The sequence below is a fragment of the Ictidomys tridecemlineatus genome, chromosome 8 (genome assembly GCF_052094955.1).
Source record: "Ictidomys tridecemlineatus isolate mIctTri1 chromosome 8, mIctTri1.hap1, whole genome shotgun sequence".
NCBI lineage: Eukaryota > Metazoa > Chordata > Mammalia > Rodentia > Sciuridae > Ictidomys > Ictidomys tridecemlineatus.
The window spans coordinates 122,735,422-122,759,994 of record NC_135484.1 but is presented as its reverse complement, the minus strand read 5'-3'; the positions used below and the strand labels follow the sequence as shown (position 1 = coordinate 122,759,994).

Below are 24,573 nucleotides of genomic sequence, written 5' to 3'. Positions count from 1 at the left end.
TCATAAGACATGAAGAGAATAGTGAGAATTTGACACGTGCATAATCTAGTAAGATCTGTATCTTAACTGTGTCTATAACAAATATACTAAAATTGACTTCATAAACGAAGCATTGAAGCTCTATGAAGTTAAATAACGTGCTTAGGTTCCTTAAGACTAATTGAATCAAATTCTCTATAATTTTGAATTCTGAATATCTTTCCTCTAACGCTGTAAACTGCTTTCATTGCAAGCACACCCTAGACATTTAAAACATTATGTTTTAAAAGAGTAGAGGGGCCTTATATAATTTAATGTTCCTTTATTTATTAAGTGACTTAGAAAAGGGTATTGATCTGTGTATTGGTCAAATGTGAATGAATGATCTTATTCATTTATTTGTTACTTTTAGGTGGACATAATGCCTTTATTTTTTTATATTTATGTAGTGCTGGGGATGGAACCCAGTGCCTCATGCATACTAGGCTACCACTGAGCCTGAGCCATAACCTCAGCCCCCTCCCCCCAATTAATGATCTTGATACCACATTACTGTTACACCACCTTCTTGTTAATACACTTCTCAAGATTCTGTGGGTCAAAGAACTAATCCTTCGGGGCTGGGGATGTGGCTCAAGCGGTAGCGCAGTCGCCTGGCATGCATGCGGCCCGGGTTCGATCCTCAGCACCACATACAAAGATGTTGTGTCCGCAGAGAACTAAAAAATAAATATTAAAAAAAAAACTAATCCTTAAACATTTTTGTATCCATAGTATCCTGCTTTGGTGGATACTTGGTATCTATCAAATGAATGACTCACTTGGAAGAAGCTGAGAGGTTCATACTTGAGCCCATCCCATTTTCCCTCCTCCCCACCTTTTAAATCCTGAGGCTTTGCGATAGCCACACCTAGTCACTGAAATTAGAAAACTGAAAAATTACTGACTTCATCTCAGAGTCTAATAAAGGCAGGCTGGGAAGACACTGAAATTCTATCAGGAACCTCACCCCATAGTTCCCTTTGACAAGATGACCGAGGTGTCCTCAAACTCTACCTTAAAGCCCTGATCCCCTCATGGACCAAGAGAGACTTCTAGCTCCACAAATCCCAGATCTCAGCTTCACTAAACTATTCAATTTATTCTTTCAACATTCCTTCCAGACAACCTCTCTATTTTGAAAAGCTCTTGCTACAATTTTGTTTCTTTTTTAAGATTAATTAAGAAGGATGGTTATGGGATCATTTGCACTCTCCATCCTTAACCAAGCTTTGCCTTCTTACTCAAAAGTCCCAAAGAAAGAGGAGGATAATCCCTTCCTTATTCCTCTGAGGTGTCTGGGGGAACGGGGTTTTTACTGAAGTTTATGACTAAGGTCACCAAAGGACTAGATGTATGTAGCAGAAGAGGGTACCACAGTTCTTCCAGTTTTCGCTGAGCTAAGCAGTCCTGTCTCCCCGAGAGCTACCGCAGTGGGCAGCTTTCAGGGCGTGCCTACCCCACCTCCTAGCTCCTGGAACCCCAGATTCCCACATACCAAGAACGATTTCATTTTTTCACAAACAAAAAAACCTCACAAAAACCTCTGACATAGAAAGAATCTTGTGCAAGGTCATTTTTCATTAAAAAAAAATAAGAAAACCACAAAAAGCAAAATACCAAGTACCCACCCATTCGTAACTTCATTTTGCAGCGTGGACAACAATAGAGGACTACGACTCCCAGAGAGAACTGCGCTAGTCCACTGGCGTAGAAACCAATGGCCGTTTGGTACATGATCAGCATCGACTAATCAGCGGCAGGCTGGAGAAGGCTTTGTCTTCCCGCCTCCCATCCCTGGCGCACGCGCGCCCCGCCCTGCCCGCCTTCCCTCCTTCGCCCTCCCTGCTTTTCTGCCTCTCAGAATCTTCCTGCCGTCGCGTTCGGATCTCGCTGCTCCATCCTCCCGGGCACGTTCCTTCTTTCAGCTCGCGACCAGCACAGAAAACGAATTACATATTTCCTTGCCCCGAACATACATTGAGGCGAGCAAAAATAAATTAAAATAAATTGTAGCCATGAGGGAAATCGTGCACATCCAGGCCGGTCAGTGTGGCAACCAGATCGGTGCCAAGGTAAGAATTTTAAGCCTCTCCTTTTAATTATATTTCTTAGAAGAAAAATCCCGATTAATTTACGAAGGATGGTTATGGGATCATTTGCACTCTCCATCCTTAACCAAGCTTTGCCTTCCAAAAGTTTTTTACTTGTAAGGATACACATTTGTAGTAGCATTTGATTTTGAAAAGATGGGCAATTTATTTTGGCAGGCACATTTTTGGGGGAGTGCTACTAAAAGGACCTTTCAGGTTTGGGGGCCTGGAAGACCCAGGATCTGTAAGGGTTTCCTTAAAGGAGATTTTTCTAACGGTCCAAGGACCAGGGAGGAGTGATGCGGAAACGGTCCGAGACAAAGCGAGGCTAGGTTTTCCCCATGTGGATCCCGCCTCCCCCCCGCTTGGCGGGGATTTGTAGAGCAAAACTGGCGGGGGAAGGGTTGAGGCTGGGCGGGCAGCTGCTGAAAGTCCCAGTGCAAAGGTGGGGAACACTGCACCAGGGTGGGCTACACTACGCGCAACCTTCACAAAGGATCGGAGACTTCGGTGTTTCTGCGATTCCCCGAGGGGCGTTCCCGTCTTTTTATGTGGATGGAGAATAATATATATAGGGGCTTCCTTTAACTTTCATTGCCTCTAAGACCTTTTAGGGCGTCAACACATTCTTAGAGGGAGAAGGTGGAAGGAGTGCTTCCATTAAGTAATTCCCTCTGTACCAAATATTGGAGAAAGAATAATGCAAGTTGGGGGGAAAAGGGAAAAAAAAAACTAGCCAGAGAATAAAATTCCGAGGCCTTAGGGGGATTTTTTTTTTTTTTTTTTTTTTTGCGCGCGGTTACAGTGTAGCGGGGGAGGGGCAGAGAGGAAGTGCGGCTGCTACGTTGTAGCCGAAGGGCGGGGGCCCAGGCGCCCCCGGCGCGCGGGGACAATGCAGCCCTGCCCGCCGGCGGGGACGCGCTAGCTGGAGCGCAGTCCCGCCCCTAAGCGCGCGGAATTTGCCTTGAGCCCCGCCCGTGCGCTACATCTCCTTTTGTCGGATTCTTTAAGTGCGCGTGCGCTGCCATCACGTGGAGGGAGGGGGTGGTCGACTGCAAAAGCCCTAGGTGGCTCAGACACGGCCCTTTTAGAACGGCATGAAGGGGCGGTTCCTACAAGGGGAACGGGTAGCCCTTCCATGCGTTCACTCCCACTTAGCGAACGCCAGGCCTTCCAGCAGCATATCATCTTAACAACCCGAGCAACGAAAGCTGCCGCTTTCCTGAGTGTGCAAGTGTCTAGGGCAAAGGTGTGGCAAGCAGATAACGGAATGCCAAGCCTTAGAACAGGACTTACCACCGACCCATCTGGAATGTAGATCACGTGAAGAGGCATATTTGCGTGGGATTTGCACTACTTAAGGCTCATTGCTTTTCCTTGGCAGTTCTGGGAGGTGATCAGTGATGAACACGGCATCGATCCCACCGGTACCTACCATGGGGACAGTGACCTGCAGCTGGACCGCATCTCCGTGTATTACAATGAAGCCACAGGTGAGGGCAGGAGCCCAGGAAAGTCGGGTTTCATTTCTTTAACACTTCTATAGGATCTCTATTTGTTCTTTTTTAATGAATTTATGGTACCAGGGATTGGACCCAGGGGCGCTTAAATGTTTTATTTTTGAGGTAGGATCTCGCCTCCCAAGCCTCTGAGTTTAAAGGTGCCACCACGCCCATCTGTTTTTTAATTGTATTTTGAGACACTGTCTTACCTAAGTTGCCCTAAGCTGCTCTCTAATTAGTGAGAGCAGGGTAGGCTCAGTCTCCCAAGCAGCTGGGATTACAGACATGAGCCAGAGTTTCCGCTGTTTCCATTCTTGGGGGCCCATTGTCCCTTTTGGATGAATCCATCATTTTGTTCTTTAGACACCCACCATAAAGGGGCCAAAGACTAGCTCTGCTGCCACCTGGTGGCTGGGCTTGGCATGACAAATTTAAATATGAGGCTGTTTCCTAACAGCAATCGCTTAACCTTCCCCACTGCCAGCTCTCAAACATCTACCTGATTCCCTCTAGGTGGCAAATATGTTCCTCGTGCTATCCTGGTGGATCTAGAACCTGGGACTATGGACTCTGTTCGCTCAGGTCCTTTTGGCCAGATCTTCAGACCAGACAACTTTGTTTTTGGTGAGTTATGCAGATGTTATTAGTGATATTCTTATATTTAGGTGCGAGAAAGAGCAAAAGTTAGATGATTATTGCACTGGAGAGTTACAGGAAATCTGAAATGGAGGGTGGAGGCAAATGACTATTTGGGATATTATGAAAATATATCACAGGTGAAAGAGAAAGGAGCTAAAAGTTGAAAGGTAGAAACATGTACATTCCAAACCTTAAATAATTAATTAAGCTTTCTCTCTAACCCATTACAGGTCAGTCTGGGGCAGGTAACAACTGGGCCAAGGGTCACTATACAGAAGGGGCTGAGCTGGTTGACTCAGTCCTGGATGTGGTGCGGAAGGAGGCAGAGAGCTGTGACTGCCTGCAGGGCTTCCAGCTGACCCACTCACTGGGAGGAGGCACAGGCTCCGGAATGGGCACCCTGCTCATTAGCAAGATCCGGGAAGAGTATCCTGACCGCATCATGAACACCTTCAGTGTAGTACCCTCACCCAAAGTGTCTGATACTGTGGTTGAGCCCTACAATGCCACCCTCTCTGTCCATCAGTTGGTAGAGAACACTGATGAGACCTACTGCATTGACAACGAGGCCCTTTATGACATCTGCTTCCGTACCCTGAAGCTGACCACACCAACCTACGGAGACCTGAACCACCTCGTCTCAGCCACCATGAGCGGTGTCACTACCTGCCTCCGCTTCCCTGGCCAGCTCAATGCTGACCTCCGCAAGTTGGCAGTCAACATGGTGCCCTTCCCACGTCTCCACTTCTTCATGCCTGGCTTTGCCCCTCTTACCAGCCGTGGAAGCCAGCAGTATCGGGCCCTCACTGTGCCTGAACTCACCCAGCAGGTCTTTGATGCGAAGAATATGATGGCTGCCTGTGACCCCCGCCATGGTCGGTACCTCACCGTGGCTGCAGTCTTCCGTGGACGGATGTCCATGAAGGAGGTAGATGAGCAGATGCTGAATGTGCAGAACAAGAATAGCAGCTACTTTGTGGAATGGATCCCCAACAATGTCAAGACAGCTGTCTGTGACATCCCACCTCGTGGCCTCAAGATGGCAGTTACCTTCATTGGCAACAGCACAGCCATCCAGGAGCTCTTCAAGCGCATCTCAGAGCAGTTCACTGCCATGTTCCGCCGAAAGGCCTTCCTCCACTGGTACACAGGTGAAGGTATGGACGAGATGGAGTTCACCGAGGCTGAGAGCAACATGAATGACCTTGTCTCCGAGTACCAGCAGTACCAGGATGCCACCGCAGAAGAGGAAGAGGATTTCGGTGAGGAGGCTGAAGAGGAGGCCTAAGGCAGCTCCCCCATCACCTCAGGCTTCTCAGTTCCCCAGCCTTCCGCTGCCCCTTTCTTCAGAATTTGTGTTAACTGCCTTTTCTTTTTTCCTTTTTTATTTCCTTTTGGGAGGCATGCAGAACAGTGCCTGACCCATATTAGGCGCTCAATAAATATTTGTTTCTTGAATGTCTCCTCTTTCCACTCTGGCAAACTTAAATTTCTTCCATTCTGGATTACCCTGCATTTCTTTCTGGTATCTACTTTTCACATCTGTCCATTTAATATCTTCTGTTTCCAAAATGATTCTCCCAAGAAGCTGGTTCTTGTCCAGATCCCATTTAGAACTAGCCATGTGCTTTTAGTGGCCACCATCCTAAGGCAAAATAGTACAAGGTAGAAGGTAGCAGCAGGTAGAAATCACTTGTGATGGGGATGGGATTTTTCATGTTAGGACAGTTTTTTAAAGAGGGGAATCTATGCTTTTACAGTCATTTTTAGGCACTTCCATGCTCCATCTCTCAGCTTCAGGAGAGGTGTTAACAGTATTATTTCCATTTGCAGCCTCCCTCTCAGCTGTCCCCTGTTGTGCTCTCCCTTTAGAGGAATCTGCCCCACTCAGGAAGAGGTGTGAATCCTTCCTCTTTCTGCTCTACCTCTCAGTGCATTTCAAAAAGGAGAAGGCCTGCCTTGGTCCCTAAGCTTCCAGAATTGTCCTCCCCAACCCCCACCTTTTCACCCCCCTCCAAAGAGTAATATGTCTGATATGTGGAAAGGTATGTACTACCACCTAAATGTGAGTCACTTCCAGAGGAGGGGCAACAAAACCCTTTTTTAAAGAACATCTCATTTCTTTTGCTATTGCTTTTTCCTTCCTACTGTTGATTTTGTTCTATCCTACACTTCAGATTTCTAATTTGTGTTGAACTTGCTGCTTTTTTTCATATTGAAAAGATGACATTGCCCCAAGAGCCAAAAATAAATGGGAATTGGAAAAAAGAAAGTTGCCAGATGTGTGCTCATTTAGGGAAGATTGCCAGTGGAGGAATGGAGTCCAAAGTTTACTTACATTGTGCTCTCCTTAAACTGAGAATATCACATTTAATTGTCTTTGTTTCCTGTCCTCTCCCCACTCCAGATCCAAAGCATTAGAGGTTTACTTATGAAAGCAGATATATATTCAAGGATAAAAGCAGATATATTCAAGGGAAAATGGGCTGTCTTAAGGCCTCTGGGAATAAAGCAAGGAATACACACAAGGGAGACTGCCATCTAATAATGCTTCTGAATATATAAACTAATAGTCTTAAAAATCTACCCTATAGGGGCTGGGGTGGTGGCTCAGTGATAGTGTTTGCCTAGCATGTGTGAGGCACTGGATTAAATCCCCAGCACTACATAAAAATGAAATACACTGTCCACCCACAACTAAAAGAAGCTATCCTAGCAGCTCTTTAGCCCAGACTCAACAACCTCAGATTGAAAGTATATCAAATATAAGACTTTTTCTAGTCTTTCCCCTAAGCAATATAGATCAACTCTTTAAAGGGAAAAAATATGTATATTTGCAGTTATAGGTGGACACAATACCTTTATTATGCGGTGCTGGGGATGGAACCCAGTGCCTCATGCATGCTAGGTGAGTGCTCTACCTCTTGAGCCAAGACCCCAGCCCACAGATGAACTCTTTACATAACATTCACTTTTTAAAAATTTTTTTAGTTTTAGGTGGACACAATATTTTTATGTGGTACTGAGAATCAAACCCAGTGCTTCACGCATGCTAGGCGAGTGTGTTACCACTTGAGCCACATTCCCCAGCCCCATTCACATAGCATTAGATATTACTAGTAATTAAGATTTAAAGTATGCATGAGGATATGTGTGTTACATGCAAATACTGCGTTTTTGTATAAGGAATTTAGCATCCATGAATTTTGGTATTGGGGCGGGGGATGATCCTGAAACTAATCCCCTTTGGAGACACAGCAAGGGCTGTTTTATTTTCCTCAGCCATAATTTCAGTAATTCTAGGAAGTAAAGCAATTTTTTTTGTGTATGGTGCTAGGGATTGAAACCAGGGCCTTGTGTATGGCAGGCAAGCACTCTACCTATTGAGCGAAAACCCCTGCACCTAAAGCAATTATTACAATGATTGAACCTACGATCACTTTACCACTGAACTTCATTCCCAGTTCTCCCCCACCCCTTTTGTTACTGGGGATTTTGGTACCAGGAGCAATTTACCCCTGAGCTCTTTTTTTAATTTTTAGACAGGGTCTCAGTTGCTTACAGCCTTGCTAAATTACTGAGGCTGACATTGAATTTGTGATCCTGTCTCAGCCTCCAAAGCTGCTAGAATTACAGGTGTGCACCCAGCATGCCCAGATCCTTAGTGTGCTTTTCTGGCTACAACCAACATGTTGGGGAAGAAATTAACTACAACTCTTAATAGTATACAAACAACTTTATTTTCTTCCAGTCTGGAAAGCTATTAAATGCAAGGGAGCAAGCTACATTCTAGCATCCATTTTGAACTGGTTCTATTAATTGTTCATACTTAACTAAGCATTTATTTGGTAAGAACCTCCAAGACCATTCCTCAATCTTGTCAGGAACAAGTTCTAGACAACAGGCTCAGATAATTTTATTTAAGGAAGTTAAATAAGTTGGGATAGGGTGGAGTGGGATCATCAAAGACTGGCAGGGGACCTCTGGGGTACTGAGAGTTCATGGCAGACTGAATTTGGGAAGGGGAGCAACCCCCTTCAAGGCAAGGCACAGGCTATTGGCAAGATGTAGGAACCCCACTGTCAATAGATACTCAGGGAGGTCAGCTGGGATGCATGCATCAGAACCATTCAGGCAACTTGGAGGCTGGGTACAGGCAGGGGCTGAGGGTTCAGGCTGTTCGCAAAGGTTTGTGGTTCACCTGGCAAAAAGACAAGAATTGATGGCACTTACAAACCAGGTACCCTGATCTCCCAGGCCCCCACTCAGATAAATGGGCTGTAGGCAGGACACGTAAGTCCAACAATCTTTCTGTAGTGCACTGCCAAGCAAAGTCATTCAGACCCATGTATAAAATGTCACTGAAGAGGGTAGAACTACCCTTGGCCCTTTATCTTGTACTATAGACCTCATGAAGGCTCCAAGGAACCCAGCTTGAAAGTCACTAGTATGATCCAATGCTTTCATCTGTACACATACTTTTTTATTTAACAAATAGTGCTTACTATGTGCCAGGCATGGTTCTGATCACTGAAAGTATTTCTTTAACAGTTCAAAGCTTTTTTTTGGGGGGGGGGGGCGGGAGGAGTGGAATGGGGGTGGTGTAGGCTCCAGAGTCTTGTGAGTGCTGGGCACACTTACCATTCAGCTATCCATCCAGCTCCTTCTTAACAATTCAACAGGGTAGTTTCTATTATTAACTCGTTTTTAAGGTAAGGATACAGATACAGAAGGGTTAAGCTAGCAGGCATTGGAGCCAGAATTCACACAAACACAGTGTTCCAGGGCCTGTTATCTGACCTCTTCCATAATCCATGGATGAGTAAACTGAGGCACCAAGGAAAACAGTGATAATTATGGCTTGGAATTAATTCATTATCAACAGGCTGCAACTACTTCCCTGTACTAGTGAAACAATAACACAGGCTCAGCTTCACCAGCTATGAGTGGGCTGTTACTTTACATGTCAGAAGTAGTGTTCTTCACTTTGTAAAAATACTACATACCCTAAAAGTAGTTTAAAACAAAACAAACTAACAACAACAACAACAACAAAGCCATCTAGGTAGAAGCGCATCAGTGTGTCTGACACACAGAAAGCAGTTAATGTCTGGATTCCCAGGTGTCCTGGGTGCTGGTGAAATACTAGGCCTACTCCATCACATGACACAGAAACTCCAGAAATTCTTCACCCCAGAGACCCTCACCTGGGAGATGCTGACACCTGTGAGTCTCTCCACACTCTCTGGCAGGCGGCTTAGGATGTCCAGTACCTCCCCAGTCACTTTGGCTGCTCCCATGGTTCCACTTCCACTGGACACCAGTGTAATCTTATTGGCTGAGGTCAAGGGACCACTGATTTCCTCTGCCACCTGGTGGGTGAGACAAGCCTTGTGAGTGCCCATGATCTGGCCTCATCTCTCATCAAACAACTTAAAGACCCTTATTCTACTTCATGCTTTCTCACTTTGCTCCCTGGCTTTTAATTCCCACTCCTAATTTAATGGCCCCTAGCTTGGTTCTCCCCAACCTCCTCATTTCATCTCACCCCTCAATCCCTGCTTGTGAATTCTCTCCCAGAGCCCATACTACCCCCAGACCTGGGGCAGTTTCTCTAGCAGCATGTCCAGCTGGGCAGCCTCCTGGTACAGCTGGAACGCTTCTGCCTTCTTGGCCATCTGCTCAGCCTCTGCACGGGCTCGGGCCCCTATGGCAAAGGCTTCGGCTTCCCCGCGCATCTAACCAAGGTACAGAATACTTGTAATGGAATTAATGGGAGTAATTAAGAACAAGAAACCCAAGGCCATACAGGAACCCACAAACCACTCCTTCCATAAGCCAGCAAGGAGCCACATTCTAACTCACCCGAACAGATTCGGCTTCTGCCTCTGCCTGCATAATCAGCTGGGACCTAGCGACAGAAAGGAAGTGGAGGGAGGAGCAGAGGTGGGGTCCTTGCTCTCAGGAGAAACACCCAGCACTGGAGAGACACACCCCCACCCCCAACCAAGCTCCTTAGGAGGCCGGGTGGGGAAGGCTTCAGCTCTCCATCTGCAGGTAAGCTTGGCAGAAGAGTCAAAAGGGAACCAAGGAGGGCTGGGACTGTGTGAGGCACGGGATTCGATCCTCAGCATCATATTAAAAAATAGATAAATAACGATATTGTGTCCATCTACAATTAAAAAAAAAAAAAAAGGAACCAATGAGGGAGCATTTACCTCTCCGCCTCGGCGAGCCGCTCCAGCTTGTAGCGCTCAGCCTCCGCCGGCTTTCTCACGCGGGCCTCCAGCTCCTTCTCTCGGCGTGCGATCTCTTGCTCCTGCACCGCCACCTGCTGGGCCCGCTCCACCACCTGCACCTGCACCCGCTGCTCCTCGATCTGCTGCTTAGTCTTGGCCACCTGGGAATGAGGGGGCCTCTCAAAGTCAGAGCTAAAAAGCCATGTACCCGGGAGGAACCAGAGAGACCAGGGCACCAGGATGAAGTATCAAAATAGGATTAGGTCCATGAAATCGGTTCCCAGTCTCCTCAGCCTGTTCAGTGGAGTCCCTTCCCATACTGATCCAAGGCAGGGCCCTGGGGCAGCCTCATGCTCTTCTTCAGATCCAGGAAAAAAGATGAGGGATCTAGCCAATTAGAGATCGCATGACTGTAAACCCAGCACTTAGGAGACTGAAGCCGGAGGATTATAAGTTCCAGCCTAGCCTCAGCAATTTAGTGAGATGCCGTCTCAAAATAAAAAATAAAAAAATAAAGGGCTGTGGATGTGGCTCTGTGGTAGTGCATTCCTGAGTTCAATTCCCAGTACTAAAAGAAAAAAAAAAATGGGATCTGAAGATTTAGCTTCAGAGCTAGGTGGGGCCAGGACCTGCTCCCTCTTCTCCCTCAGGCAGAAGGTTAAGTGTCCCTCTGAGCTTACATATTAATCTGTTGCACCACTGTCTCCTTCTACAGTACAAATACCTTGAGGATGCTGAGCACTTGGTGATCTTCTACCTTCACATTTTAATTCAAATCCATCCACCTCTCTCCATCTTTTTTTTTTCCATACTTTTTTTTAGTTGTCCATGACCCTTTATTTTATTTAAATGCAGTGCTGAGAATTGAACCCAGTGCCTCACACATGCTAAGCAAGAACTCTACCACTGAGCTACAACCCCAGCCTTGCCTCTCCATCATTGCTGCCTTAATTTAGTATGGGCCACCATCAACTCCAGCCCCAACTAATGCAACAGACTGCTGACTTTTTTTTTTTTTTTTTTTGCCAAGTCAGTGGATATCTTGGATAAAAATGGTTTTCAATTTTACTTTTAACATACGGCACAAGTTCAAAAGAAAAAAGTAGATGATATGCAGTAATGCTTCCTCTCATCTCTTTCCCCAAACTACCTAGGAAGCAACCACTGTGACCAGCCCTCCCATCTCCATAATGAGGCTTGAACCCAGGGTCTTGTGCATGCTAAACAAACTCTCTACCAATGAGCTATATCCCAGCCCATTCTATTTTTTTTTTTTTTTTTAATTTGGTGCTTGGGGTGTAGATCAGTGGTCAAACACTTAGCAAATGCAAGACCCTGGATTCAATCCTTAGTACTGGGGGTGGGAATTATTTTGAGACAGGGTCTAAGTTGCTGAGGCTGGCTTCAAACTTGCAATCCTCCTGCCTTGGCCTCCCAAAGCAGCTAGGATTACAAGTATGTGCCACCGTACCCAGAAGACTGTGTGTATATACAGAATTCCTCTTATTTAAGCAGATTTTTCTTATTCCTGTAGTGCACAGGGATCAAAAGGCTCTTGCCAAGATGTTGATGAGGAGTACCAGGAAAGGAATACCCTTTTCCATAGTTCTATTACTCAAGCTCAGGCACAAACCATCAGACCTATAGGTCTCATCAGTACAAATGATGGTTCATTTGCTTTCTTCTTCTTTTTTTTTGGTACTGAGGAGTGAACCCAAAGGTGCTAAACCACTGAGCCACATCCCCAGCCCTTTTATATATTTTATTTAGAGACAGTCTCACTGAGTTGCTAAGTACCTTGATAAGTTGCTGAGGCTGGCTTTGTACTCGAGATCCTCCTGCCTCAGCCTCCTGAGCCACTGGGATTACAGGCCTGCACCACCGTGCCCAATCATTTGCCTTCTTTTGGACCCAGCTCTTAATTCTGGATATGGTGTCTTGTATTGTCTTTGACCCTTAATTTTCAAAACTATTCCAAACTGGACTGGTTGCCCTCTACACCAGTGTGCAGATCACCTGTCTCCTATACTGGAGTCCCTGTATTCTGTCACCAACTCCGCGCCCCCCCCCTTTCTTATTTCTGCCCACATTTTGGTGCAACTCAACCTCCAGTAGCTCCTTCAGAATATGAAGACAAAATTTTATTTACAGATCTTACTTCTCTGAGTATTTTATTTTACCCTTCTATTTGAACAATTAAGCTGAGAACAGTTTCTATGTTGGAACAAATTTCCCATCAGAATTTTGAAGTCACTGCTCCACTGTCTTCCATCTTAAGAAAATTTAAGTCATTTTTGTTACTGTAAGGTTTTATTATTTTTGTCACTGGGGATTGAACCCAGGGATGCTCTGCCACTGAGCTATATCTCTAACTCTTTTTATTTATTCTGAGATAGGATCTTGATAAGTTGCTGAGGGTTTCACTAAATTGACGAAGCTGGTCTTAAATTTTCGATCTTGCATTAGTTTCCCAAGTCCCTGGAATTCTAAATGTGGGCTACTGTGCTGGGTTGTTTTTTGTTTTTTGCTGCCTAGTCCTTTGTTTGAGATCTGTTCTTTTTCTCTGGGAGCTTTTAGCTCTCTCTCTCTCTCTGTCATAAGTGTTCTTTCATATTAATTATTTTGATATAGATATTTTCCATTCATTGTGTCAGACATTTGGTGGACAATTTCTTTTTCTTTCTTTCTTATTTTTTTTTTATACCAGGGATTAAACTCAGGGGCACTCAACCACTGAGCCACACCTCAGCCCTATTTCGTATTTTATTTAGAGACAGGGATCACAGAGTTCCTAAGTGCCTTGCCATTGCTGAAGCTGGCTTTGAACTCAGGATCCTCCTATCTCAGCCTCCTGAGCTGCTGGAATTACAGGTATGGGCCACCACACTGGCTGGTGGACCATTTCTTACCAAATCTGCCTAAATAAAAGGAATTCTGCCCTTCAGTGCAAATATACATTTCTGAATTAACCCATTGGTGATTTCCTATTTTCTTTGTTCTGCTGAAGCTCCTGGACTGGTCTGTAATATTCTTATCCTTACTAATAGTTCCAACTGTTTCTTTCCTTTGGGAAGTTTACTAGAATTTTCTTCTGTTTTTTTTTTTCTTTTAATTTTTGCCATCTTATTAGTTTCTATGTGCTCTTTTTTGTTTGTTTTCTGTTCTATGTCCTGATTTCCTGACCCTGGGCTTTCCTCTTATCTCACAGAAGACATTTTGTTTTTGTCTTTGTTTTGGTGCTGAGAATTGAACCCAAGCCTCACACATGCTCTGCCATTAAGCAGCTATTCTTTCAAGCCTTTTTCTCTCTGGATATTATACATCCTTCAAATAATTTTTGCTCTTTTGTCTTCCACAATGGAGGATATCCTCATTGATCAGGTAATTTCTAGTTGTCTCTTCTGGGTTAAGAGTGTCTAAACACTGAAAAGAGGCTCTGAGTGCATGGGTGAGCCTTGTTGACTTTGACTTTTTTTTTTTCCCCCTTTGGGGTGATCTGAGCAGACTGTGTACTAGAGAAGTCTCCAATTCAGGACCTTGAAGTCTTTCTTCTTGAACTGGTCATGTTTCCCAGAGCAGTGTTCCCATCGCTTTTTTGGAAGATGGAGCTTTGGGAGTTGTGTGGGGTTGAAGGGGCTGGCTGCCAGCACTTAGCATTCAAAAGGCTAACCATCATTTCATGTCCCTCTTATTTTTTTAAACTTTATTTATATGTGGTGCTGAGGATCGAACCCAGGGCCTTGCATGTGTGAGGCGAGTGCTCTACCGCTGAGCCACAACCCTAGTCCCTCATGCCCCTCTTATTGGTAAAGTAGTCTAGCCCTCACCTGTGCCAGAACAGCCTTCATCACAACCCCTTGCTTTACTTTCTTCTAACAATAAATGCTGCTGGGGCAGAGGAGAAGCCATTACCTAGAGTAGGAGGCCAGCAAAGGGCACTAGTCATAAGTTACTTTTCTCCTATTCTTTCTATTTCACCAGCATTTATTATAGCTCCAAGGACACCTGGTGCTGCTAGCTCCTGAGCCTTAGATCCTTCACTGTCTTCCTCCCTGTAGATGTCAAGCTCAGCACTCTCAGACCAGCTTGGTCAACTACCACTGATCTCCAGCTTTCAAAACAATGCTGTGGTGTCTGTTCCTATTTTCTCCATCTATACTTTTTTTTTTTAATTTTTTTATTTTTTTTAGTTTTAGTTGGGCACAATATCTTTATTTATTTATTTTTATGTGGTGTTGAGGATTGAACCCAGGGCCTCCTGTATGCAAGGCAAGCACTCTACCACTGAGCTACAATCCCTCATCTATACCTTTTTTTAAAAAAACAAATCATTCTGCAGTTTTGGTGAGATTTTTAGAAATCATAATTTAGCTGCATTTGCTCAACACATCTTTTTTTTTTTTTTTGGTACTGACGAATGAACCCAGAGAGTCCTTTATCACTGACCTACATCCCTAGACCTTTTCATTTTTTTAAATTTATTTTTTAGTTTTAGATGGACACAATATCTTTATTTTATTTTTATGTGGTGCTGAGGATCAAACCCAGTGTCCCCTGCATGCTAGGTGAGAACTCTACCACTGGGCCACAACCCCAGCCACAGCCTTTTCATTAAAAAAAAAAAAAAAAAATTATAGTTGTAGATAGACAGCATGTCTTTATTTGTTTAGTTTTTTACGCAGTGCTACAATGGAACCCAGTGCCTCAGACATGCTAGGCAAGCACTCTGTCACTGAGCTACAGCCCCAGCCCAACCTTTTCATTTTTAATTTTGAGACAGGGTTCTAATTAAGTTGCTGAGGCTGGCCTCAAAATTGTGATCCTCTGCTTCAGACTCCCTAGTGGCTGGGATCATAGGCATTCACCACCATCTTTGAAAAAGATTCCAATTCATCTCCTGCTTCCTCTCCCTCTCCCTCCCTCTCCCTCTCTGAACTTTTTTTAGTTGTAGTTGGACACGATATCTTTATTTTATTTATTTATTTTTATGTGGTGGTGAGGATCAAACCCAGCACATGCCAGGTGAGCACTCTACTGCTGAGCCCCAGCCCCAGCCACCCTCTTTCTTTTTAAAGATGGGATCTTGCTCTGTTGCTCAGGCTGCCCTCAAAGTGATCCTTTTGCCTCAGCCTCCCAAGTAGCTGGCACTCCAAGCATGCCAACCCACCTTGTCTTTTTCTTTTGATAATTCATTCTCTGTAAGGCAATAGGACTGATCCTTAAAAAATATAAACGTAAACAGCTGGGGATGTAGATTAGCAAAAGAAACACACACAAACACCACACCCCAACCTGCTGCAAAGTGAACTAGACCATAACGTCTCCCTGAGTAATGTTCTCTAATAGCTTTTTCCACTGTGCTTTGAATTATCTTCTGTCTCAATCCAAATCCTGTCTGTTTCGGGTCCTGCCTGCTTCTTCTTCTCACACTCAGAATACCAACCACATCAGATCAGGTATCTTCTGTTCCTCAGACATACCAAGCTCAAGCTCAGGGTCTTTGTACTTATTGGTCCTTTTAACTAGTCATTAAGGACACATGATTGGTTTTGTTTTGGTAGTACTATATATAGATAAACCCAGGGCTTCATCCATGCTAGAAAAGCACTATCACTGAGCTACATTCCAAGTTCTTTTTTATTTTGGGAGAGGGTCTCTTTAAGTTGCTATGGCTGACCTCAAACTTGCTACCTTCCTGCCTCAGTCTTCCAGGTAGCTGGGATTACAGGCATGTGCCACTGTGTATGGCTACATGACTATTTTTTTGCAGTACTGGGCTTGAACACAGGGGCGCTCTCTCACTGAGCCATATCCCCAATCTTTTTTATTTCTTGAGTCACGATCTTGCTAAATTGCCTAGGCTGGCCTTGAACTCTCGATCCTCCTGCCTCAGATTCCTGAGTATTGGGATTATAGGCATGTGCCTCTGAGCCCAGTCACATGTCTATTTAATCAGAACTAACCTAGAATGTTCTAGACCTGAAACTCCTCGCTTAGATACCTCTTTCTTATTTTCAGGTTTTACCTCAAATATCACCTCCTCATAGACACTTTCTCTGTCCACCCCTAACCTGATATAGTCTTCCCTACAGTTTTCACATTACCCTGTCTATTTCCTTCACAGCACTTATGTAAGATAACTATAAGGACTGGGGATGTAGCTTTGTGGTAGAACTTAGCATGCATAAGATCCTGGGTTTGATTCCTAGCACTGCAAAAAAAAAGGGGGGGGGGAGGAGGATCCAAATAATTATAGCCTGAGAAGGTCATGTATTTGTTTATTAGTAGTTTCCTCTGTTATAACCCAAGCTTCCTGAGAATGAGAATCTTTTCTGTCTTACTCATACATTCATCCTCATTTTCAAAATAATCTCTATCCTGGGCACAGTGGTACACTCCTGTAATCCCAGTGATTCAGGAGGCTGAGGCAGGAGGATCACAAGTTTGACGCCTGCTTCAGCAATTCGGCAAGATCCTGGGCAACTCAGTGAGACTCTTTCTCAAAACAAAAAATATAAAAGACTGGGGATGTAGCTCAGTGGTAAAGCGCCTCTAGATTAAATCCCCAGTATTCCCCTTCCCCTACATAGAAATCTGTCACATATAGACACTAAATAGGTTGTTTGCTAAATGAATATTTACTTTTTGAGTACCTAGTACAGTGTCTGGCACATAAGAAACTGATAAGAGTTAAACAGAGCCCATCCAGCATGCTTGAGACAAGGAAAGCCTTTTAAAAAGGTTAGGAACTGTAATGGTTTGGATAAGTGTCCTCCAAAGGCCTAAGTGCTAAAGGTTTGGTGATACTTCTGGGAGGTGGTAAACCTTTAGGAGCTGGGGCCTTGTGGGCCATTATGTCATGGCCATGAGGTGAATGGTTTTGCTCCACAACATACTCCCTCCACGATGGTACCTTGCTACAAGCCCAATCATGGACTGAAACCTCCAAAACTGTGAACTAAAATAAATCTTTTCTCTTCATAGTTTATTATTTCAAATATTTTCTTATAGTAACAGAAAGGAGACTAATACAAAAATCTTACCAGCCAGGCTTGATAAGATTATATAATTATATAAGATTATAATACACCTATAATCTCAGAAACCCAGGAGGTGGAAAAAAGGGCTGGGAATGTAGTGCATTGAAAGAGCACCCCTGGGTTCAATCCAGGAAGAAAAAAAAAAAGAATCATATCTACAGTCTCACGTAAGCTAGTAGTTTTTATTATGTGATATTTTTCAACACCAATGTACATGCAAATCACTTTGGGATTTTGTTAAATACTGATTCTGATTTAGTCAGTCTAGACTGGAGCCTGAGATTTTGTATTTCCACTAACCTTCTCAGTGTTCCTGCTGCTTCTAGATGGACCATACTTTGAGTAATAAAGCAGTATGGTACTGCCAATAATCTGTCAAACCATGCTGAAATTCTACATCATAATTAAAGATGTTTTATACCTCAACTTACTTTCAGCTAGTACCAAGTCTTGGCAAAAACAAAATTCACAATGTAGCTACCCTTCAGATAAAGTCTCAAAGGTAACGTTGACTCTCATTACTTACCCTAGTTTTGTTTTGTAAAATAGCTGTGAACACTGAATTAGCTAATACTTATTTTGTTCCGAGGAGAAATATGAGTCAGATTCCTGTGAGCCTCTGATCAAAACTTATTTTTTTGGTAATAGGGACTGAATCGAGGGTCATTTTTTGTTTCTTACTTTGTAACAGAATCTTACTAAACTGCTTAGGGTCTTACTAAGTTGCCCAGGCTGGTCCTGAATTTGCAATCTTCCTGCCTTAGTCTCCCAAATTGCTGGGATTATAGGTGTGTGCCACTGTGCCTGGCTAATCATAACATTTTTATCAACCAATCAATACATAAGCTTGTTTTATGTGTTTCTGTTTAAAGACACTTTATATATATATTATTATAGTTGGTTCAGTAACACCGACTTCATGTCTAACAGTATGTCAATTCTTGCCTGAACAAAGCTTATGTAACATATATTTTCTCTATAAGGCACATCAGAGCCTCTTGTGTTAAGAGATTCCAGATAGCAATTCAGCACTATGTTTGGGGTACCAGCATTGAACCCAGGGGCACTTAATCACTAAGCCATATACCCACAACTTTTTTATTTTGAGACAGAGTCTCATTAAGTTGCTTAGGGCCTCACTAAATTGGTGAGGCTGACCTCATCCTTGCGATCTTCCTGCCTCAGCTTCCCAACCCACTGGGATTACAAGCATGTACCACCATGCCTGGCCTATGATTTTATTATTTATTTATTTTTGTGATGCTGAAGAATCAAAACCAGAGATTCATGCATTTTAGGCAAGCAATCAACACTGAGCAACATTCCCAGCCCCAGGGGCCATTTGAAAAGCAAGATCACCAACAAAAAGCACAAAAAAATGCAAAAAGTGTGGCAGTAAATATGCCATGAAAATGACTCTGTTTATGGTGTGAAAGCTGAAACAAGAAGGCAGAGCATCTTCTTGTTTGACCTTGTCTACAAGCTATGCGTCAGGCAACTAGGATTTTGCACTACTCTGCTCAATACAGGCCAATGACCATGAAAGTGCTGCAAGTACTAATTTTGGGGTTACTAATAAATTTTAGTGAATAGGCAAATTTTCAGATATGGGATCCATGAATAATAGGAATCAGTTATACCTCCTTGCAATATTAAGGGATGCCCATAGATCAATTTGCAGGACTCAATGTCCATGTCCATGTTTTCCTTCCTCATACTCTGTCTTGATCATCAGGGCTGCTATTAGCCTATTGTGTGCTCTTGTACAAATCAGAAAAAGGTGACTTCCTCTCTGTGGATGCAGACCCATGCCACAGTGTACAGCCTGGCAAGTGGTACATGGGCTGCATCTTTTATCTGGCTCACATCCTTTCATGCCTTTCCTTTGCTTTTCAGCTCAAGTTTGAGTATTTTGAGTCCCTCTTCACGTGGGGGGAGGTAGATCAGAGAAGGAGATCCAGAAGAAGATCAAAGTTAGAATGATAAATAGTGGTGTGCTGAAATGAAGAGCACAGGAGGAAGTAGGAAGGGGCAATAAGCAGCTTGGCCATCTGCTTAGTGTGGCAGCTCTCACCTGAAGCTGATAGGCCAGGTCAGCTTGTGCTCGGCGAGTATTGACCTCAATGTCATATGCAGCCTTCTTCAGTTCATAGTCCCTCTGTGCCTTGGCCATCTCGATCTCACTCAGGTACTGAGCAGAAACCTTTTCTTGCTTGGCTTTAGCCTCCTGTCCAAACACAGATCAGGTAGGAAAAGTCAGGGCAGAATGAGGAAGGCCATGGATGAGAGCCTACCCCTCACCAGGCTTCACTGCCTTTACCCCAGGCCTCATTTTTCCCCCTGCTAACTCACTTCTTACAATTCTCAAACAGGGCCATGCATGCTAGGCAAGTCCTCTGCCACTGGTTACAACCCCCAACTTTTTTTTTTTTTGATCCTCTTGCCTCAGTCTCCCAGCATAGGTGGGGTTACCGGCATGAATACACAGCCACACCTAGCTTCCTGCCAACCCAGTACTATAGTCTCATTAGCTCTGCCCTTTCTACCCATTTTTCACTGTGTGTCCTATAAGCCTATGGCGACAGAGCAACTCCCATCTCTCTCACCCGGATCCCAGCATCTCTCTTGGCTTCTGCTTCCCCAATTCGGGCATCTTTTTGGACTTGTGCTGTTCGAGCCTTCCCCAAAGAGTGCAAATAGTCCTATGGGAGAGGTGCAGAAACCAGAGTTGTCATGAGGTTTTGAGATGGAAGCAAGGAAGTAGGAAAGAAATAGCTGCCTAGTTTCACCTGGTCATCGTGAATGTCCTTCAGAGTGTAGCTAACAACGCTGATGCCCATGTTGACCAGGTCCGAGGAAGCAACTTTGAAAACTTGCTCTGAGAATTTCTGTCTATCCTTATAGATCTCCTAAGACAAAAGAATGGTAGGAATTTAAGCTCTCAGATCCACCATGTCTCACAGATTAGCTGAGTCCTTAGGCTCCATTCAGTATGGCATCTCTACTGGATGCTTCCTTGTCCCCAAGCCCACCTCCACAGTCATGTGGGCCATTATAGCCCTCTGGTGACCCTCCAGCGTCTCCAGGGCAATGTGAGCAATCTCAGCCTCTGTCTTCCCCAGGAACATCTGGCAGGCAGCCGCCAACATTTCCTTGTTCTGCCCCTGTATTTTCACCTGCAGGCAGAGTAGGGATGGGGGGGATGTCATTAGGTATCATGAAGCCAAGGAAGAAGCAGGGAGGGAAGGGAAAGCCTCTAAGAGCAGTTTCTGAATCTATCTCAGGGAGAAAGAGGAGGAGGAGCCAAGTGCCTTGGGTGGCTATGGTAGGACAACAGCAGACATTTTTTTTTTTTTTTTTTGAGGCAAATATTGAGAAGGCCATGGTCAGAAAATTCTTAATGTGTGGGACGGAGAGACTGGGAAGTGGACTTTGGTGGGGAAAGGCTTTGAAAGCCTCACCTGGGCAATGCCCGTGACTGAGATGGGGACCCCATGGCGAGTATAAACCTTTTCACTCTTGACATTGAGGGTCAGTGTGTTGAGAGAAATCCTACGGGAAAAAGAAGGGGTTGAGAGTAAGAAAAAGAGTAGAGTGAAAACTGAGGTTCCCCTTCCTTGGTTCTCTTCCTACTTACCTCTGAATTTGCTGAATGCAAGGCAGTACAAAGACTCTTCCTCCAGCCACCATGACTGGGGGGCTTCGGCAGAAACCTGCAAAATGAAGGCATTATGCAGCCACAATACAGCTAGGATGTGTTACAATGAAGAACTTGAGGGTAGGAACAACCCACAGGAGAGGATATGGGAGCTTTTGGGGAAGGCAGACTGGGCCTTGGAGTTGGGAGTTCCTAACTCAAGCAGGTAGCTTGAGGTCATGAGGGGGCAGAAGCTTGGGGTCTGGGGTCGGGAGCTGGTAGGGGGAGGAAGGGGCAGACACCGGACTTATAGGGGTTCGGGGTTCACTTGTGGGAAAGAGAATACTTACCCGAGACCACCATGGCCTCATTTGGGCCACAAGTGAAAAACATGGTTCAAACCGGAGCTGGAGGAGAGGAAGAAGAAGCTTTTGCAGATGGGAAAGGAGCGCTGTGGCGGCCAAGGGAGGGAACCCTTTCCCTTCCGACAGACCCACCCAGTCTGCACCCGCTACCGCTCAATTCCTTCGGTGCTCAGAGGTCCGCTAAGTCTCTTCTCTGTGAAATTCCTAAGATTCCCAAGGACCCTTTCCTACGCGTGCACGCTCTTTCCCCTTTATCAGATGAAGCCCTCCGCGCCTGAGGGCCCCAAACCTTTCCCCACCAGGCACATCCTCCGCAGCCCCAGGCTTCATCTCCCCTCCCCCACTCACCTTCCCGGAAGCGGGAGGCGGCGGGGCTGGGGTCTCGGGAAGGGCAGGGGCGTGCAGAGCTAGGGGACCAGCACGAACGCGGCGGTCCCACCTTCCTGGAAGCTGGGCCCACACGCGCGCCCCCAAACCGGCCGCGCCCTGTTGCTGCGGCAGACGCGACCCCGCCCCCGCCGCGGACCAACCCCTCGGCCCCGCGCGATCGTTCCGCCCCTTTCCCGGCAGGCCCCGCTTGGGTCTGCAGCCCGCCAGCTCCCCCGGGCTGCCAGTCGAGCCCCGGGTGGGGCTCACTGGCCGCTGCCCGGTCATCTGCCAGAGCCCAGGGCCCCGCCTAGGCCCTCCACGCTCCGCCCCGCGGCGCGAGCCGCAGGCTTTGCTGAATAAGAAAGGTTGCCACATTTCGGGTTTGCCGCGGACTAACTGGTAAAACCGCAGTATGAGCCACATACGACTGCATTCAGAGGCCGGATCTGTCCCGTGACTCCGGGGGTGGGGAGGAATGGGTTTCGTGGCCCGGGGAGAGGTACAGACTGGCGATGTGGCCACAGTTCCTCCCGCCCGTCATTGGGGCGTGAAGATGGGTAATGGGGACTCGCCGCGGACAAAGATACACTCAGAGGACTGCTTTCAGTAAATCAAGTTTATTTTGTTCACAGAACATACTGGGCGACCTCCGGCTGCCGCCTCCTGACAGCCCATAGACGTCCAACCCCGCTGTCCCTAAGGGGAAACTTCAAGATTGAAGGCCATGGACTTTATTCCCAACGGTCTGCCTAAATCTCAGACAATAGACCGGTAGAGTTGAGGTGCTGGAGAACGGAGTATCACCCTCTAAACCTACGACCCACCACCATGCCCGATTCCCAGTTCGGGCGCCATCCCACCAGTCCCTTCCACTACCTTTTCCCACTCTGCCTCAGTTCTAGGAGCCCTCCCTCCACCAATCTCACAAGGCTCAATAAATACCAAAAGATCTGCATTTACAGCAGGGGAAGCATATCTTGCACCCTTGCATAAGTTAAAATAAATATTACATATACCCCTCCATCACCTAGGAGGACATACATAAATACATATAAATATTAATTAGGCGTAGTGACAAATAAATTAACGCCGCTCTCCTTCCCCTCTGGGCTTAGCCTGGACCTGTCTGTCTCGGTCTCGCCCCAAGCACCGGTCGGCCTGGTCTTGGCTGTAGTGTTCTGAGTTCTAGTTGTCTTGAAGTCCCAGTTTGGGATACACTCTCGGGCACCAGATACGCCTGGTGTTTCTTGGGTTTTTCAGGTTCTTTTGTTAGAAGGCAGCTGGGTGTTGCTGGAGAAAGGTGCTTACGTCCAGATAGTAGTCCGAGGGGTCCGAAGTTAGATTCAGGTGCTCGAGGACTGGGGGAGCCGGGATGGGCACAGGGGACGCGGAGCTGGGGACGTCCTCCTGCGTCAGGGGTGCCGACACACCCTCTTCAGCCATTAGGATCTGGCAGAAGATGATGGCGAGAAGAATAAAGAGGAACCTTTTGGCAAGGTTAGGTTCCTCGGCTGGCAATTGACGCCGGACCTTAGGAGAGACAAAAAAATGGACAGATTAGGTCAAGGTCTTGGAGTCCAGTCGTTCCCCAGGGAACCTGGGCGGCGTGTCCCCCGGCCTCCCCACTTTCGAGACACTCACCACTCGAGGATAAAGGACCCTGCGGCTGCGCTTACGGTGCCCGCGAGAGGCGCCAAGGCGTGTGGCCGAGGCTACCGTCCTCTCTGGGAGAGGATCGAAGGTGAAGATCTCAGGGCCGGAGCCCCGCCGGAGTCCCGGGCCGGTGGAGGGGGCGGGGGACGACGGGGCCCTCAGGCCGGTCATGGTGGGGAGCGAGCTTCGAGAGTGACACATCTGTGCTGAGGAGAGTTTAGCTAAGAGCTGACCTACCGCCAGGCAGAGCTGTTTAAGTACACCAGAGAATTGGGCGGGTTCTTGTAACTCCTCCTCTCGCAGCAGGGGAGCATTTGGCTGGAGCCCGGCTGGAAATTCCAACAGTTAAGCAAAGGGAGTGGGTGGAGACTTGGACTGTGCATCTCTAGGTGCCCGAGTGCACGCTGTGCGTGCGAGTCGTGAATGCTGGTGGGTAAAATCCCAGGGGGCAGACACATGTCGAGGCATTATGGCAGCTGGAGCATGGCCCACTACGGTTTAGAAGATGATTCAGCCACCACCGTGGGGAGGCTGGGGGTCTTAGAAAAGGAGATATGGCCATTATGCAACAATACTGACCCTTCAAGGTCAAGGAACCGCAGTTAGAACACACATTCACACACAAGGGCACGTGGATAGCACACACTCCTGGCTCCCTAGGACATAACGGTACATGCCTGTATAATCCCTGTGTGGAGGACCACAAGTTCCACGCTTGCTTGGGCAACTTAGTAGAGCCCTAAGCAACTTAGCAAGACCCTGCCTCTAAATAAGTATGTAAATAAATAAATAAGGGTTTGGGGTTGTAGCTGTGTTAAAGTGCTCCTGGTGTCAACCCCCAGTACCAAAAAGACAATTTTTAAAAAATAAGAAAACACATACAAACAGAAGAAAGCACAAACAGACATAGCCTGCCTATTTTAGCACACATGAAAACACACAAGTACATTACACATTCCCATGCTATATGCACATGACACAACACAAAGTAAAGACTGCACAGAGACAACAAAATTAC

General features: G+C 45.9%; 3 protein-coding genes and 1 long non-coding RNA gene across 6 annotated transcripts; 2 read left to right on the top strand and 2 right to left on the bottom strand.

The window, feature by feature from the left end:
- The first annotated feature begins 1,850 nt into the window (after window positions 1-1,850).
- On the top strand, window positions 1,851-5,710 carry Tubb (tubulin beta class I). The gene is made up of 4 exons (XM_005341043.4): window positions 1,851-2,093; window positions 3,496-3,604; window positions 4,127-4,237; window positions 4,483-5,710. The coding sequence occupies exons 1-4, from the start codon at window positions 2,037-2,039 to the stop codon at window positions 5,538-5,540; spliced, it is 1,335 nt and encodes a 444-aa protein (XP_005341100.1). The 5' UTR covers window positions 1,851-2,036; the 3' UTR covers window positions 5,541-5,710.
- On the bottom strand, window positions 4,482-22,195 carry Flot1 (flotillin 1). Of its 3 annotated transcripts, none has more exons than XM_078020339.1 (13): window positions 21,882-22,195; window positions 21,519-21,575; window positions 21,165-21,244; window positions 20,993-21,083; window positions 20,564-20,707; window positions 20,321-20,440; window positions 20,138-20,233; window positions 19,606-19,758; window positions 10,471-10,652; window positions 10,118-10,163; window positions 9,853-9,990; window positions 9,460-9,624; window positions 4,482-8,453 (listed from the first exon to the last, which is right to left on the bottom strand). In XM_078020339.1, exons 1-13 carry the CDS (start codon window positions 22,185-22,187, stop codon window positions 8,424-8,426), a joined length of 1,608 nt encoding a protein of 535 aa, XP_077876465.1. In that variant the 5' UTR covers window positions 22,188-22,195; the 3' UTR covers window positions 4,482-8,423. The 3 variants fall into 3 exon arrangements, with proteins under 3 accessions (XP_077876465.1, XP_005341101.1, XP_077876464.1); XM_005341044.5 differs by having other exon boundaries at window positions 21,169-21,244; window positions 21,882-22,025; XM_078020338.1 differs by lacking the exons at window positions 20,993-21,083; window positions 21,882-22,195 and having other exon boundaries at window positions 21,169-21,244.
- On the top strand, window positions 22,161-22,849 carry LOC120888992 (uncharacterized). The gene is made up of 2 exons (XR_005732685.2): window positions 22,161-22,301; window positions 22,535-22,849. It is a non-coding gene; the product is annotated as an uncharacterized LOC120888992 (long non-coding RNA).
- Ier3 (immediate early response 3) lies at window positions 22,504-23,806 on the bottom strand. The gene is made up of 2 exons (XM_005341045.5): window positions 23,544-23,806; window positions 22,504-23,432 (listed from the first exon to the last, which is right to left on the bottom strand). The coding sequence occupies exons 1-2, from the start codon at window positions 23,754-23,756 to the stop codon at window positions 23,172-23,174; spliced, it is 474 nt and encodes a 157-aa protein (XP_005341102.2). The 5' UTR covers window positions 23,757-23,806; the 3' UTR covers window positions 22,504-23,171.
- Window positions 23,807-24,573: the final 767 nt, after the last annotated feature.